At 38.6% G+C, this 17,391-nt stretch overlaps 1 protein-coding gene across 2 annotated transcripts in view; it reads left to right on the top strand.

Annotated features, from left to right (window-relative positions):
• The window catches only part of LOC111873083 (mitogen-activated protein kinase-binding protein 1), a 254,773-nt gene that overhangs the window by 231,603 nt on the left and 5,779 nt on the right, over window positions 1-17,391 (top strand). For both annotated transcript variants that reach the window (XM_023867486.2, XM_023867487.2), the window contains exons 24-28: window positions 4,515-4,631; window positions 7,975-8,111; window positions 8,985-9,168; window positions 13,316-13,439; window positions 14,942-15,207. In XM_023867486.2, the coding sequence (XP_023723254.1) occupies window positions 4,515-4,631; window positions 7,975-8,111; window positions 8,985-9,168; window positions 13,316-13,439; window positions 14,942-15,207 (828 nt within the window). The remainder of the gene's footprint in view (window positions 1-4,514; window positions 4,632-7,974; window positions 8,112-8,984; window positions 9,169-13,315; window positions 13,440-14,941; window positions 15,208-17,391) is intronic.

Here is a 17,391-nt window from a genome sequence, read left to right as displayed (position 1 = left end):
AATATCACCAAGTAAACGCCCTGTTTTTCTTAATTTATGTTCTGGTGCTGGTGGTGGTAATGCTAAATACAAAAGTCGTTCAAAGCCTCCAGTTACCAATCAGTCTCTTCCTGAGTCACCAGTGTGTGAAGATTTAAATTCACCAACAGGATTATTCCAGAATTTGACTGATACTGAAGCAAATATTAAGTCAAAATTTGTTCAGCAACGAAGGTCATGTAGTTTTTTCATAGACTTGAATACACTAACTGATAAGGAACAGGAATTCCAAACTAAAAGTGCAAAAAATGTTGCAAAATCTTCAGAATCTCTTCCAGCTACTATGGGACAGACACATGTAGTAGCATCAAGTGAAGAGAATCTACTGGACAGTTGTGATGAGGAAGATGGGAATGGCGATTTCAGTTCTGACTCCCTGGAGGAGCCAAGTGAATTTAGTAACAGAACACCACGCCGCTGTATCAGTGACTATCAGATATTCACACGTCCACCAGAATTTGTTGGATATGAGTTTGAACAGCGTTCAGCCAGTGCAGCAGGGAGGCAGTGCAAAAGATCGAAGGAAGTGTTTCACAGTCAGGAAAGTGTACTGTCAAACACAAGTGGCCAACTGTCTAGCTGCACCAACAGTGGTGATATTCTTGAGATGTGTTCTAATTATGAACAGGATCGTCATAGTAGTGCAAGTTTCTTTCTTTCATTGAGGCGGCGCAAATCAAATGCATGTCAGAGTCAGGAGAGTATTTTGACGGATGAGAGTGAATATCAGACATTTTCACACCCTGATGTTCCAACCAGATATGATCATGATCATTATAGAGATTCTTGCCGAAGCACAGAGAGCATCCTTGAGGGTGATTATCATTTTTCTTCAATGCACCGAAGAAACCTGGCAGAAAATGGACATACACAGAACAGAGATTCATGTCAAAGCACAGAGAGCATCCTTACAGATGACAGTGATTGCCATTTATTTACCTCCTCTAATCAAGAACTTGAATTAAGAAATAAACTTTTCCGTTCTGTTGAAAATTCAAGCAGTTCAGGATTTCAGTCAAAATCAGAACTGCGAAACTCAGAAGGTAGGAAAAGTCTATCTGAAAATGTGGAGCAGGCACGGGGTGACTCAAGAACGACCCAAGGCTTTTGTGATAACCATAGACCAATTTTTCGTACTCGAAGTCTTCAAGACACACGCTCAGCACTCTCATTGAGTGAACCTTCCACTAGTGCTTCCAACAGCAAACCCCAAACACCATCACAGATTCTGCTTGCGGATGATAATCTATTTCAGAAGAACAGTGCAGACTCAACAGCAGGGTTGTTAGTCAGGAAAAATACTTATCCTAGAAGCCGACCTCAAACTCCTACTCGTTTACAGATACATTCACAGTTTTCAGTGTTGAATAAGTCGTACACTGCTGTCATTGAAGGAAATGCACAACCACCTTCCTTAAGCCATGAATCAAATGCAGGAAATTCACAAGAAATAGCTCAGTCATTACAGCACAGAGGAGACTCAACTGATCAACATCGACATTGCTCAGATCGACCTCCTACTGCTCCAAAACCTACAGGGAAAGTCACACACAAACCACCTCTGAAACCAAGACAGAAATCATCACACCAGCAAACCAAGCAGCGAGGCCACTGGAGCAATCAAAACCTAAAAGCTAGTGGCCCACATTCACAGAGACCACTGAAGGCAAACCATTCAGTTGGAATAAGCTCTATGTCTGATGTAAGAAAAGCGGCTGATGAAATTGGAAATGCGTCACTTGCTTTTCCTGAACAGGCTAAGAGAGATGCACTTCTACAAGAAACCACACCACAAGGTGTGAAAGGAGAGAGTTCAGAAGAACTAAAGGATACAGTACATACACAACTGAAAACAAAATGTGAATCACAGAAGAATTTTACCAGGTGTTCACAATTTCCAAAAAGTGATGGTCCACATGATATGCTGCAGAACTCAGAGGCAGTCACTGCTCTTATGGGGAAACCAGGAGGTGTCAAACTTCTCTGTCGTAGTTTTGAGAATGCAGCTGAGGACTGTGACATATCAGATGACTGTGCTGAAGAAGACAGTTTCCCAGTAATGGAGGGTTCAGGTTCATCAACTCCTGCCACCTCCTCATCTGCTGCCAACTCTCCAAAGCGTCTGTGGCCTCCAGCATCTCGTGCTCCCCATCAGCGACAGCTTGGCAGAAGACTTGGCACAAGACACCAGATCTTGCCATCCAAATGTAGTGGCCCAGGTAACACGAGGCCACAGACACACTCTGTACACTTTTCTCTGTAGCATGCTTGTTTGCATGAAGTGTTGCTTGAGTAGTTGAGAGTAATTAGGATTGCACTCTTTCAGCCATCTGCAATGTTTGCATTTTGTTATGTGAACTGTGACTGACAGATTATTGGTCAAAACATTTGCTTAAATACTTGTGTTGTTGTTCACCTGTAGCAGACCTAATAACTATTGGCAATATACAGTTACTCCACAATAAGAATGTAATATTTAATGCTGTCAGACATTCAGGTCACTGTTTTGACAAGTCTGCTTCGAAGTATCTTGTATCCTTGAAGTTTATCCCATTTTCAAAGAAATTACTTTGTATTTCCTTGAATGCTGTATACTGTAAGTTTACAATGTTCATTAATGTTTGAATTAACTCTTTGCCCTGTCTCACCCAATAGAACATGTTAAAATTAAATATCCCCATATTCCATATACTACATACTACAGTGAACATTCAGATTAACTAATCTTACCACATCTCTGAATACAGTGAATGAAAATTGTGAAGCAAAAAAAAAATGTACTGTCACAAATCAATGAATGAAATGTATGAAAATTCTTATTTCACACACCCACATATATAACTGCATTCAAAGTCTAATATACTGTCACGTGATGGAGTGACTGTAGACCGTGTTTGGATTGGTAATTGCATTTATTGAACTCTTACAGATCCACGACTACAAGTAATTGTAGCCATTTCACTAATAAACACAGTTTACAGTTCACTAGAGCACACATATAAGTCTAGCCTAGACTAGTGAAGACAACACCACACACTGCTAAAGGGAACAACACACAAACAAGGGGCATATTATAGAATGCAGACATAGCAAAACAACAGGCTAACAAACAGAAAAACAGGCTGCTGAAAAAAACGTTATGGAATAATAAAAAATAACTCTAAACAAGTGGACAAAGCCCCCTTATGAGGTGGAATAAGATTTTATGAAAAATTTTAATAGAAAATTTTAATGGGTTTTAATTAATTATTTTATTATTTTTAAATGGACTGCAGCATGCGGTTTTACTGCACATCAGAGCAGTGTAACAGTTTGGATGCATTAAGACACCTGAAGATGGCCATCTATGCCAAAACATGGTGTGTTGAGTGTTAAATGGTGAATAAACAATTGTTGCATTATTGACGGACTGTGGATACATAGACGTTTAATTAAAGATTTGCAACAGGGTGCTGAAATACAGAATTAAAGTATGAACCTAAAGAAAATTTATGAAGTAAGCTAAAAAATATACAGGAACTTAAAAGAGTGTGGTAGTAGCATCTTTTTGCACAAGTAAGCTTGTGAACTGTACATTCCCTGCATTTTCACTGGGTCCAAGTTGGCAACTACAGTACTCTGTTTTATTTTTGGAGTGGTTTGTGCATTTCCAAGTTATAAATTGCCTATAACAAGTATTTGTTATAGCATCAGTTCTTGCAGTGTTGTGAATTTTCGTTAGAATGGACTTCCACAGCATTCAAGCCAGTATCAGAAAAGGTCTTACAAAATGAATTGGTCAGAATTCCAATAAATCCGCAATGGCTTTCAGTCACTTCAACTTTCTTCAGTCTATCCTCAGTTATTTTTCAAGAGAGAATGTCGCATGCATATGTTTTACCTGCCTTAACTTCCTGTTAAAATTTTGTTGGGCATTCCATTAATTTTATTGATAGAAGATTCAACACAAAATATAAGTGACTGGATCTCATTTCAACAGTGATTTCAAATAGTGATATTTAATTTTAGGTTTGTCAAGTTTAAGGTAATTTCATACATTTCACATTCTTATTTCATTCCATTATTTTCTACATACACACATGGATTTTATAATTTATATCTGTTTTTTTCTGTGCATAACATCAGTCTGTATCCTCCAAAGAAACTTAAGTTTTAATTTATATTAAGTTTGCTGAATAAATCTTTCTGGAACCCATCAGCTTACGCATGTACCAGTTGTGATAGTTGATGCGTGAAATAGTTGCCACTGTCACCTTTATGCACTTGTTTTGTGATTCTTTAAAGTTCTGTACAAGTTTTTGATCATGTTTTGTGTGATATAAGTGAGCCACAGGTGTAAAGAGCCTTTCTTACCACCTGTGAAAGTCTGTAGTCTGTAGCACACACACCTGGATGTGACAGACAAAAGTCTTGCTCTGGCACTTTTCAGCTTGTGTAGTAGATTGCACGCTTGTTTGTATTTTTTATTTGCATAGCAGACAGTGTTGAAGGAACTCAAGCAGGTGATTCAAATGGTCTGCGTCGAGCTTGTTCATTGAGTGACTTGTCAAATACAACACCTCGGAAGCTCTTGCATGCTGCTCCTGTTCAAGGTAGGGTGTCTCTCCTGTTACTTTAAACTTTTAAATATGGACTATATTTAAAATGGACATTTGTTCTGTTTAAGTCCCACACACTTTAAGTCTTTGTGTCCTTGCGTAGCGCCTGTCTACCTTGTGTGCTGTACATTCTGTCAGCTTGAAAGCAGTCAGGATGTCGAACTTCAAAAGAATTGGACCCATGTCTCAGAGAATATTGCCAAAATTTGTTAAGGGCATCTCTTTCCCCTGATAGCAGTTTAAAAAACTGATTCATTCCTCAGCATAGTACTTGGAAAGTGACATAAGCACTTGCATTATATTGGATTAATTCTTAGGTTATGTAAGACTATAGTTTCAGCTGCAGAAGTCACAGCATGATCAAGATGGGAAGGTGATCATGAATGATTGCAGTTTGTTTTAATATATTATGGATTTTCATTCTGTATGATATCCATTTGTCCATGCATGATTTTTTCATTTGTTGTATAATCACAAACATTTACAAATGTGAACACCTCATCTCAGACAAGCAGTTGGAGGATTGGAGCTGGAAAAGGAGAGATTGTCTGGCAGTAATACTGGAAATTAGGGGAGGCGATGCCTCAGATAAAAATGTTTCCAAATGTGTATGCAGTGATGTGCCTTAAAATGCTGAAAACCAGGTCATGGAATTGCAGCAAAATCACACCTGTGAACCTGGCCTCCAGTACATGACTGGTGCAGATCTTATGTGTGCTGCCACATAACAAAGGGATGAGGAAGAAAATATGGTGGGTCAAATTGCAGCGGAAGGAAACAGTGATCATATTAGTCATAGTATGGCAATGCTTTATATTGACACGTTAGACTACAGGAGCCCGTGGGGATGAATACAGGTATATTAAGCTGAAAGAAAACTTGAACTGTCATGCTGCAGATGGCAGTACTTGTGTAATTGTAAGAGCAAATGTGCAATAAATTCGCTATATCCAATATGGCGTGAAGTTATTTGTCGTGTGACATACACCCATCACGTGACAATATAATCCAAATCACTTCTAGTGGCACCTAAACAAGAAAATACATGGGCTCCCTGAAGTCTAACAAATGGTTAATGTATTGCACCATTGTGCTCCCCACCCTTTTTTATATTATTTGCTGAATACTGAAGGCTTCATCAGTACGTGATGTATTAAGTTTGAATGTGCAGTGATTATTAGCATATGAAGGGCTTATCTTCATATTTTAAAATATAGCTTTATTAATTTTGTCTAAAACATGAAGGAAATGTAACAGGGTGTCCGATCAGCACCCAGGAACAGTTAAGTAATGGTATATATATGCTCACGTCACTTTCTTAATGGAATTAACCTTTCTGCACATTAACGGTTTCTTTTATAAATATTGCCATATCATATTCATATGGCATCACTAGGATCAGCACCACTTTCATTGTGGCTGGGCTTCCTGTATTAGACAGAAGAACTGAATTTTCTTTTGCAAGAATTTGCTCTCAGCTAGAACATATGGAATGGAAATGGAAATTTCTGTGTTAAATATAAATCGTTAGTATCAAAAAGATTGAAGAAAAGGACATGGTTTGTTATATTCATTACATTTCATTCACTGTGTGCATCATACATGAATTGGATACTGTTGAAGGATCCATGTTTGTTAATATTATTTGCATGTTTTTGTAAAGAGAGCATGAATGTTTAATTTGACAAAATGCTGTTGATGTTCATCGTATGGAGTGTGGTTGCTGTCATATTAATCATGCAAACTGCTTAGTATTTCGTTTTGTGACTTGAATGTAAAGGGTTGTTCAAACTACTCTTGTATGATGTGTACACTGATGCACTCTGAGCAAGTCTTTGATACCTCTTTATTTGAAATTTAGTGTAGATGCTCAGATGTGCTGCTATTTATGCTTTTAATGCAGAGAATCTGCCTTTTGCTGTTTGTCATATGAACTTTTAGAAATCGAGCAACTCATATTTGTCAGTTGAAATCTTCACATGCTATCAGTATAAATTACTTAAACAAAGCATTCTGAACATTACTGGACTCTCCAAATTGACTGAATTGTTGTTCTGTGTAATTTTAGGACTTGAATCTTTATACAATTGTCCTTATTTTTACTTACGTGATCTTTTAGGACCTCATTATCAGGTCAGGAATTTTTACCTCATGCTAATGCTGTATTATCACATAAAGCATATTTTTGCTCATAATTTACTGTCAGACCCGTTTACAGGTAGATGAGCACTTATATACTGTACCAGTTTCTCATTTATAGGAAATTGAAGTTCTCATGGTAGTGAATATTGGACTGATGGCCTTCTGGAGTGCAGTGACATGTGGCTTGGTGGTTGGAAGTTGGTGTTCTGAGGGTGCCTGCTGTCTCCATCTTTGGGGTGGTGGGTTCCTCTGGGTGTTAATTTCTGTCTGCTGAGCTGCATACATCACAGCCTAGAGAAGTCATTGTCTTGATTTAACTTTTATTGTTTTTCAGATTTGTAGCTTCATCTTTTATACTGGCACAGATAACCTTAGAAGCTGCCATGCTTCTATGTCCCCACATACATATAAAGCAGTCATGAGTCAGAATCTTCAGAGGGAAGAAAATGCAAATTTTTTCTGCTAGAATACCACAGCATGCCAAAATGTATTTTGGCCAGTCCAGGTTAAAGCCTTACATTAAAAGGATAACAATAGAAGTTGTATTTTTGTATCAAAATACATGCCTGGATATCTTCCCACTTGAGCGTTTGAAAATTATAATTTTAACATTCTTTTAATCATGGTAGTTAGGAAAAATCAGTTAGAATTTTAAGCTTAGTAGGATCATTGATAGATCAGTTCATGTTAAATTAAATTAAAGGATTAAGTAACTGTTCGTCTCTTTGGTGTAGCCATTCAGTCATTGCCTGTTGCATCCTGTTAGTTCTAGAGCTTGAGCTGTATCCAGTATTTTGGCAAACATTGCAGTTAATGACTTGGTATATGTATTTAGAAACATCATTATGCAGGTGAGGTTGTCAGGAAGGAGTGGAGATAGTCTGTCATTAATTTGTGCCTGGAGCCTGGACATACTTATTCACATATCAACTCCCATTTCATAGTTGACAGCTGCTGAGAAAGCTAGAACATTCACTTTGTTTAACTAGTCTCCGCAGGTTCACACCAAGACTATGTACTTTATTAATCTTAAATATTTAATCACAAATAACTGATTGAGAGTTTGAATATTATATGAGTTTTATTCTTCACACTGTGCAGTAATTAAGACTTCCCTAAATTTCCATCTTTGCAATACTGTAAACAGAGAAATTGTGCTGCGTTCTAAATTGCAAGGTATTGCGTTGGCTCTAAGTTTCAGGTAAGTTGACCAGCAAGAGTGGTGCTGCTGGCAGCCGCACCCTTCCTCGACATGGGCTCAAAGCTGGAACCACAAGCCTGAGTAACAACTCCAACATGACAAGAAGCACTTCAATGGGCATGCTAAACCAGGTATGTGACCATTGTTACATGGCAGGGCTCCACAATATGCTCGCCATAGGAATATTGGTGGAGACCAGTAGCAGGTACATTTTTAGCCCCAGTCTTAAGTGTATTAAATTTAACAAATTATTTATTATCATATATAAATGATGAAAGCACGTTTAAGAACATATTGCATCCCATCTTTACTTAAGAATCCACTTGCATTACTCAAAGTGTGGATGTTTTAATGAGGTAATGCCCTGCAGCGGAGTGTAACAATACTAAACAACACTGTCATCTAGCTGTATTATCACAGCACTGTTTAGTAACATCTCCCTGTCCATATTTACACAAGTTTTATGAATGTGCAATGGATCTGTGCATTTTTAGGCACAGTATTATGTTATATTTTGTGTTGTAGACTTGACACTCACAAATGTAAGATCAAAGTTCTTCAGATCTTATGAACAACAATATAAAAACTGTTGGCTGGAGCAGATAGCAGTTTTTCCTCTGAAAAGTATAATATTTCTTATATAAATTTTTTAGTTATGTGTATTTGTTGGCTGTGCCATAGCTCAGGCCATTAGTCACCAACTTCCCACTGCAGCAGCTGAGGTTTGGTCTCAGGTCAGGTCATGTGGGATTTGTGGTGGACAGAGTGGCACTGGGGCATGTTTTCTCCGAGTACTTTTGGTCTCCCCGTGCCAGTTCTCATAATGGCTGATGTACCAGGTGGGCTCAACCTCACCCCGCCCCACAAAATTAAAAATTAAAAAAGTTATATATATATATATATATTATTTTTTATGTGTATATATCAGAAGGCAAGTTTTGCGTGTAAATACTTGCTATTATTAAGTACTCCTAATATGTATCTTTATCTGTTAACATCAATAGAGTGACTCAGAAAGTGATCTCAGTTTGGCACAGCGATCGAATGTCTCATCATCATCCAGAGTGAATGGCTTGATGCGACCCACTATCAGTTCTCAGAACAAAGTGACAAGTTTAGGTGGCAGCAAGAGTATGGTCAGCAACCAGAATGTCAGGCGAAGAGGTCTTACTACTGCTTACTCTTCTGGTAATTATCTTGTGACCAGTCACAAGGCATTTCAGCTTACTTTTTAAATTACATGTTAAAGTGAAGTACAGTAGACTTTGGCTGTAAGAATGTAAATGTAGACTGACTTAGTATGCCAGGTGGTTGAGTACTAAGTATTGTATGAGAGGAAAACCTTTAGTCACCCAAGCACCCAGACCACATTCGGTCCATTATGTGCCCCAGTTTTCACCAGAACTTTTCAAAAGAGCCTTGTCCTATGCGCTAGGGCTAGAATGTATTTGACTGAGGTCCTTCTAGTATTTGTTGGGTCCACCACAGCAGAGCCAAAGATTTCTGGCTGTGCACTGACAAAGTGTGTGGTACTCATAGGAGGATTTCTCCTCCTGCCCACGTTTTTGCATATGTCATTATCCCAGAGGTCCATAATATGTAGTTGCCATCTCAGAGTACAGTGGGCAGTTAACAATTCTGTTACCAGTCTGCACTGTTTCCTGTCCAAGGCCACACTGCTGTAGACAGTTTTTCTGAGAGCCCTTCAGCAAAGAGCTTATGTCAGATGACAGTGTGACTTTTGTGTGATAAATGTAGAACTTTTAAATTATGAGATAAGATAAGTTGTTCAGTGACCACCATCTGTGATGCTTATTCACTGTTTCCTGTTAATCCCTAGAAGCATGAGCCATGTCTTAATAATCATGACACTTATCTTAGTCAACTGATGCAGCTTGTCTTATTTTATGCGTATACCAGTAACTTTACTATTATCCACATGCATCATCATCATCATCATCACCACTGGCACAACAGCCCTTTGTGAGCCCTGGCCTTCCTCAGGATTGTTCGCCATTCTTCTCCATTCGATGCTACATTCCTCCAGTTCTTTACACCCAAAATTCTTATGTCCTCCCACACACATTCTTCCCATCTCAATCATGGTATTTTCTTAATCATTCTAATCCTCACTGGCACGTATCATGTGTCCAGCCCATTCAAGCGTTTTTACCTTTGTAAATCCAATAATGTCTGGTTCATTAAATAGTCTGGATAGCTCATGGTTATACCTCTTCCTCCATATTCCATTTTCTTCCACTGGTCCAAAGATATATCTCAGGATCCTCCTTTCAAATATACTTAACAGTCTTTCACCTGATCTCGACAGTGGCCAGGTCTCAGAGGCATAAGATAGCACTGATCTTATAAGCACTTTATACATCATACATACTGCATAATGAGGAGCTTCATAGCTTGTACTCTTCTCCAAGTATAATTAGAATGATCAAGTCAAGGAGGATGAGGTGGGCAGGTCATGTAGCACGAATGGGGGAGACGAATGCATATAGGATATTGGTGGGAAAACCAGAAGGAAAGAGACCACAGGAAAGACCAAGGCATAGGTGGGTGGACAATATTAGAATGGATCTTAGAGAGATAGGATGGTATGGTATGGATTGGATAAATCTGGCTCAGGATAGGGACCAGTGGAGGGCTCTTGTGAACACGGTGATGAACCTTCAGGTTCCACAAAATTCTGGGAAATTCTTGAGTAGCTGCAGAATTGGCAGCTCCTCAAGAAGGACTCAGCTCCATGAGTAAGTAAGTAAGTTTTGGTTTTCCTGGGTATTAGTTGGGATTTCAGGTGTTTCCTAAGGCCGTGGAGACATTTATCTGCCACAAGTACATGCTTTTTTATTTCATCACTGATGTAATTTTTACAGTTAACTTCTGATCCAAGGTAAGTAAAACTACATACAACCTCAAATTTATATGAGCCAATTTCAATATATGCAGGTCCATTAGCACAGTCTTTCTTGGTTAGCGGCATGTACTTTGTTTTATTTTGGTTAATTTGTAGATTCATCTTTTTTGCTGCTCTTTCCAAATTAAGAAAAGCTTCTTTCATAGATTTTTGTGTTCTACCAATTATATCAATATCATCTGCAAATGCCAAAATTTGAACTAACTTATAGAATATAATTCCCCTTGTGTTGATGCCTGCATCTCAAACGACCTTCTCTAATGCTATATTTAATAAAAGGCAGGCTAGGGAATCCCCTTGTCGAACTCCATTTCTAGTTATTACAGGGCTGGACAACATATTCTGAATCTTAATTTGGCATTGGGTCTTTCTCATAGTGGCTCTGACTTACGTGATTAACTTCTGTGGAGTGTGCATCTCTTCCATTGCCAGAAAAAAGACTTTCTCTATCTATGGAGTCATAGGCTGATTGGAAGTCATTGAAAAGATGATGTGTTTCAATTTGGAATTCATCACACTTTTCAAGGACCTGGAAAATAGTGAAAATCTGATCGTTAGTTGATCTTCCTTGATAAAATCCACATTGGTAATCCCCAATTATGCCTTCCACAAAGGGAGAGAGTCTGTTAAATAGAATGCTGGAAAATATTTTATATGCTGTGCACAACAGACTAATTCCTCTAGAGTTAAAGCATATCATGACATTGCCTTTCTTATGGATAGGGCATACAGTACTTAGGTTCCATTCCTCTGCGATTATTTCAGTTATCCATATCTTAACTATTAGCTGATGTAAGTGCTTAGTATATTCTGGGCCTGCAAATTTCACTAATTCTGCCGTGATGAGATCCGTTCCTGGAGCTTTATTATTTTTCAATGTTTTGATAGCTTGTTCTACTTCTATTATTGTCGGTGCTGGCTCTTCAGCCTCAAAATTTCCTTGATTCTGGTCTATGGTCATACCTTCCGCTTGTTTAGAGGCATTACCATTTAATTATTCCTCAAAATATTATGCTCATCTTTCCAGTATTGCTTCATCACTACTCAATATCGTGCCTTCTTTATCTCTACATAAGGTTATTCTAGGTTGAAAGTCCTTTCGACTCTTGTTTAGTTTTTGATAAAACGCTCTAATTTCGTTTGAACTTCTTAAATGCTCCAGTTCAATCAGTTCTTGTTTATCATATTCCCTTTTCTTCTTTTTATGCAATCTTTTTTCTTTTCTTCTCGCTTCACAGTATTCTTCCACAGCCCCTCGAGTATGGTTCCTTTGCTGCATTCTCTTATATGCCTGGTTTTTTTTATTTGTCACTTGCTCACACTCTCCATCAAACCAATTCTTATACTTTATCCTTTCCATTCTTCCTAAAACTGTACCAGCAGCATTTATAATAACATCTCTTAGGTCCCTCCAGGCTTCACTATCAGAGAGACCTGCCAGGCATTCACTAATTGATCCAGTATATCTGGTTGCAACTCCTTGTTCCACCAATTTTCCACAATTCAGTTTCTTAGCCTGGGATCCATGTATCTTCCTTGCATTAGATATTCGACTTCTAATCTTTGATATTATTAAGTAATGATCAGAGTCAATGTTGGCCCCCCTGTAACTCCTGATATTCATCAAGTCTGAACAATGTCTTACATCTGTTAGGATGTGATCAGTTTGGTTAAACACATTACCATCAGGGGATTTCCAGGTTCGTTTATGTATATCCTTATGATTAAACTTTGTACTACCTACTACCATGTTTCTTGAGGAAGCAAAATTTATTAATCTCATCCCATTATCGTTTGACTTGTTATGTAGGCTATGTTTTCCAATAATCGATCTATATACATCCTCCTTCCACACTTTAGCATTCATGTCCCCTATGATTATTTTACAGTCCCTTTTTGGACATTCGCCATATATTTCATCCAATTCATCATAAAAGGAGTCTTTCTCCTCATCACTTTTATCTTTGTTGGGGCATGTGCACAAATAAGGCTATAGTTAAAAAACTTTCCCTTAATTCGTAGCGTACGTGTTCCGTGAGATTTTGCCTGGAAGTCTAAAATAAGATGCTTCCTTTTTTTATTAACAATAAAACCTGTTCCAAACATGTAACTCTTCTTCTGACAACTATAGAGTACAACATGATCCCTCTTTTCCATGACTCCTTTACCCAACCACCTCAGTTCTTGTATAGCAGTGATATCTAGTTTATAGCTATCTAGTTGTTCTAGTAACATTTTTAGTTAGTAGCTACACTACCGCCAGCATAGCTCTCAGGGTCTCAGGAGCTCTCAAACCCCACCACCACAATAAGGTGGAAATACCATTGGTGGGGATCCACATGCATAATTTGTAATATTATCTCTTAATTTTTCTTTATACAGTATTAGTTGTTCTGTAACTTATTCCAGTGAACCTGAGTCAAGTTGGCAACAGCAATAACAATGAAGACTCAAGTTCGGAAGAGACATCACCTGTCAGTGGGAAATCTGGCACCAGACCTCGAAGCACCAGCATTGATCGTTCACATACTAGGTACTTCATGGCTGTTTAATTTAGAAATACAGATTTTGCCATATACTTGGTGCTTCTTTGGTAAAGTTTTAATAGTGCTGAAATTCTGAAAATTATAGAATGTAAATGGGCAAGTTCACAGAAGAACTTAATTCATGCCATAGGCCTATAGAAAATTAGGTCTTTTATCATTTTATTAAATAGGAGATAAAGTTGACTGCAGTAGTTTTGGGGGGAAGTTTTCTTTTGCCATCTGTAAAAATTTTGTCCAGTATTCTTCAGCCACAGTGCAATATGAGATGGGTAAATGGATAATCTGTGTAGTTGTACAGCCAAGCACTTGTTTCAGATAGCCTTTACAGGACAGGTATTAGTTTTCTATTATTCAATAGTATATTCCAATATCTGTTGTTACTTTTTCATTTTATACCTTTCTGCTGCCCTTTCTTGAATATTTTTTGGATAAGAATTTTGATCGGTAACTGCTTGTCCACTGCCTTGTGAAGGTATCCATTGGAGTTCTGTTCCTGTTCATCTAGTATTTTCAGTAGTAGATTTCACTTACCCTCTTGCATGAATTTATTGCTTGAAATGATTGCCATACTGAAAATGTTTTCATGGCAGTTGTTTTGAAGATGAGTTGATTAGGTCCAGTTCCCTGTCATACTGGGTTGAATTTGTTCTAAGTACTCTGTAAAAGGCAAAACGTTTTCATATTCCTGTACCAGCATTGCTGTTTCTGTCCCCGTGCACATGCATGTGCACTTTTTTCTAGATAATGGGTGTGGATTGTTTCAGGAGTAAGTAATTGTAACCACAAGATTCATGAAGAGAGAAGCAGTTATTTACAAAGTTAAACAAACTGGTTCTCTTGATTCCTAGTTGATTCCACGTACATCATCTGACTGATAGCAGTACCTCCTCCTCAGTGCTGACCTTGTTGCACAGAAATTGCCTTATTCTGTCACACTGAATATGTACAAAGAAACACTGACCTGCACTAAAAACTTTTATTTCCACTGGTGACATAAACATTTATTGTTTTGTTTACCACTGTAAGACAGTCTCTAAATTTTTCATGTGCTTCATTAAGAAAATTACTTTATCATATATTCTGGAAAATATGATAGTACAAAGATCTGGAGAGGGCACGCAGTAGCCTAGTTAGTTGAGGCACTATGCTACAAGCTGGAAGGTCATGGGTTCAAGTCCCGATGAGGTCATTGGATTTCTTTAATTCACTTAATCCTTCCAGCCACACTATGACTCTGGGGTCAACTCAGTCTCTAACAGAAATGAGTACCAGGAATATTCTTGTAATATTCATGGAGGTAAATGGTGGTCGGTGCATAAGGCTGACAACCTTACCGCCATCTATGAGCCAATTGTCTAGAAAATGTGGGAACCTCAACATCGCACAACCCTATGGGCCTCCACAGCCTGTTTCAGGGATACCTTTGCCCCCCCTTTTTTTTAACAAAGATTTGGAAGTGATTGAAAAGTAAATATTTTTCTACTTGCAGTGCTCCTTCTAGTTTGCCATCCAGTGGTACTCAGCCACAACCTCAACCCCGTCGTCCTGGAGGATCATCTCTTCATGGCCGTTATGGTAGTGAGAGAGATCTCAGTCGCCCAGCACCACAGCGACTAACCACAGTAGGTCGTCAAGGTGGAAGCAAACCCATTCCAGCACTGAGGCAGAACCAGTTGCTGGAACGAAGCCCACACGAGTTGCCTGTCAAAGACACTGACCAGCCTTCTGCTGTCTATGATATAGTCAGTGCCCCACGTAAGTTCTTCAGTGTATCTAACTCCATGGAACATGCAATCCTTGATGAGGAGCTTGTAGTACTCTGGCCAAGAAATTTCCTGCCTTTTGTGGAACTTGAAAGTTCATTTCCACATTCACAAGAGCATGCCACATGGCCCTACTGTATCAAGTTGAATCCAGTCCAAACCCTGTGATCCTACTTTCCTACTTCTTGGACCATGACCAAACAAGTGTTGCATCATTGTGTTGCACTGAAGAGGTTGGTCTAGAGGTATAGCATATGTGGTGTTAACCAACGTTTCGGAGGAACGTATCGCCTCCATCTTCAGGGTAGAAGGAAAAATATAAGAAATCCGCAAGCGAAACGTTGGTTAACACCACATATACACGGTGCCAAATCCAAGAAGACTGCTTTCTTCATGAATTAAATAACTTACTATAAAAACATAGTCACAATTTCATATGATCACTTAAATTACCAATTAGGTGTCTTCCAGCATCACACATTTATAATCAGTTCTATGTTAAATGTTCATACAAGTTAGAGAGGTGTTAACAGCCTCTTCAATACATGTTTAAAATTGTACTATCAGCAGCCATCTTTGTTATGATTATCAATTAATGACAAACAGATCTGTGTTATTAAAATTTGATTCTAAATTTGTAGATCACATTAGTAAGATTAAATAAAATATGAGCCATAATAATTTTAGATAGGACAACTGCATATATAAATTGAAAATATATTACAAATAATTACTGATAATTACTGTTATAATTTGCTTATTATGACCAGTTATACTGATGCTCAGAATTACTGGGTTTTTGGACTTGGTCTATCATCCAGTATTCTGAAAACCAGAGGACACAACATTTTGGAAACTGGATCTATTTCTGTCCTCAGGTGAGCAGAGAGACACCTACCGTGCTGTGTCCTATAATTAGAGCTAATCCTAATCACTGGACAACCTGTGTCGGAGTCAGAGTTACTTTACGACAGATTTCGTTCAAAGTGTAGGATTAATAAAGGGTTAATCCAAAGGGGAAGCACAATAGATCATTGAAGGTCACAGTTGGAGGGCCTGTTTTTATGGCTCACTCCTCATACTCATACTTTATGACTGACAGTTTACTGCCTGTCAGTTCTTTTTGACAGCAAGCGCCCTTGAGACCCACAAGCAGAATTTTTATTTTCCAACTGAACACTTGCGGTTATAGTCCTTATGTAACGTCCTTTCTGAGGAGAGGATGGGTCTCTCACTTACATTTGCTGCTGGTTCTTGCGAACGCAGTCATTTTCACGTCAAATGTCTCAGATTCAGGACTCCCCCAACTTGGAGGGCCGGGTCCTTGTGTTTATATCAGGCAACCAATGTCAGATTAAATACAGCTATATAAATACCTGAGATCAGGCTACATTGAAAGGAGATAACGGATAAATATGGAATAAATATTGTGATAAATCATGCACAGACGTGAAACTAAGATAGAAATGGATGGTCAAGTGGGATTTGTTGTGGACGAAGTGACGCTGGGGCGGGTTTTCTCCGAGCACTTCGGTTTCCCCTGCCAATCTTCATTCCACCAAATTCTTCATCATCATAATCACCCAGGGCAGGCTACAATAGGCCCATCAGTGGCCGCCATGCCGAGTGAACCTAGTTGGACTCCACCCCCCACTAAGAGAAATTAAGATAGAAAGGGAGGTGAACATTTCATGCAACAAACTAAGATGGTCCTCACATTATAATGATTCCATATAGGTTCGAAATTTCTGAAACACCCTTCACATACAGAGCCCAGAGGCTTTTCCTCTTTACTCATCAACTGCTACCCCTGGAATTAATAACTGAGTCAATGAAACTTGGGTATAACTGTTGAGCTGAAGATCATGTCCCAGACTACTGATCTCATTAAACAGATCTTGTTGTTCTTGGCATATGATGAAAGCTCTGTTTGAAGACTCTGAATTAAACCTCTTTCTACATTGCGTGGATGGTTAGATTTGATGTTGAGATATTGGCCATTGTGTGTAGGTTTTCCAGAGACTTTGGTTGGCAGTGTCATGTCTTTCCTGATGACCAGAGAACCCAAAAAGGAATTGTACTGTAGGACTGTATTTCCATAGCGAATCGGATGGAAGGCCTTGAACTACTGAGGTGGCAGAGGAAATTTTGTAACTGCTCTGAACCATGAGGCCAG

This window comes from Cryptotermes secundus, unplaced genomic scaffold (assembly GCF_002891405.2).
Source record: "Cryptotermes secundus unplaced genomic scaffold, Csec_1.0 scaffold120, whole genome shotgun sequence".
NCBI lineage: Eukaryota > Metazoa > Arthropoda > Insecta > Blattodea > Kalotermitidae > Cryptotermes > Cryptotermes secundus.
Note: the sequence above shows the minus strand (reverse complement) of the source record. Positions and strands in the feature narration are given on the sequence as shown.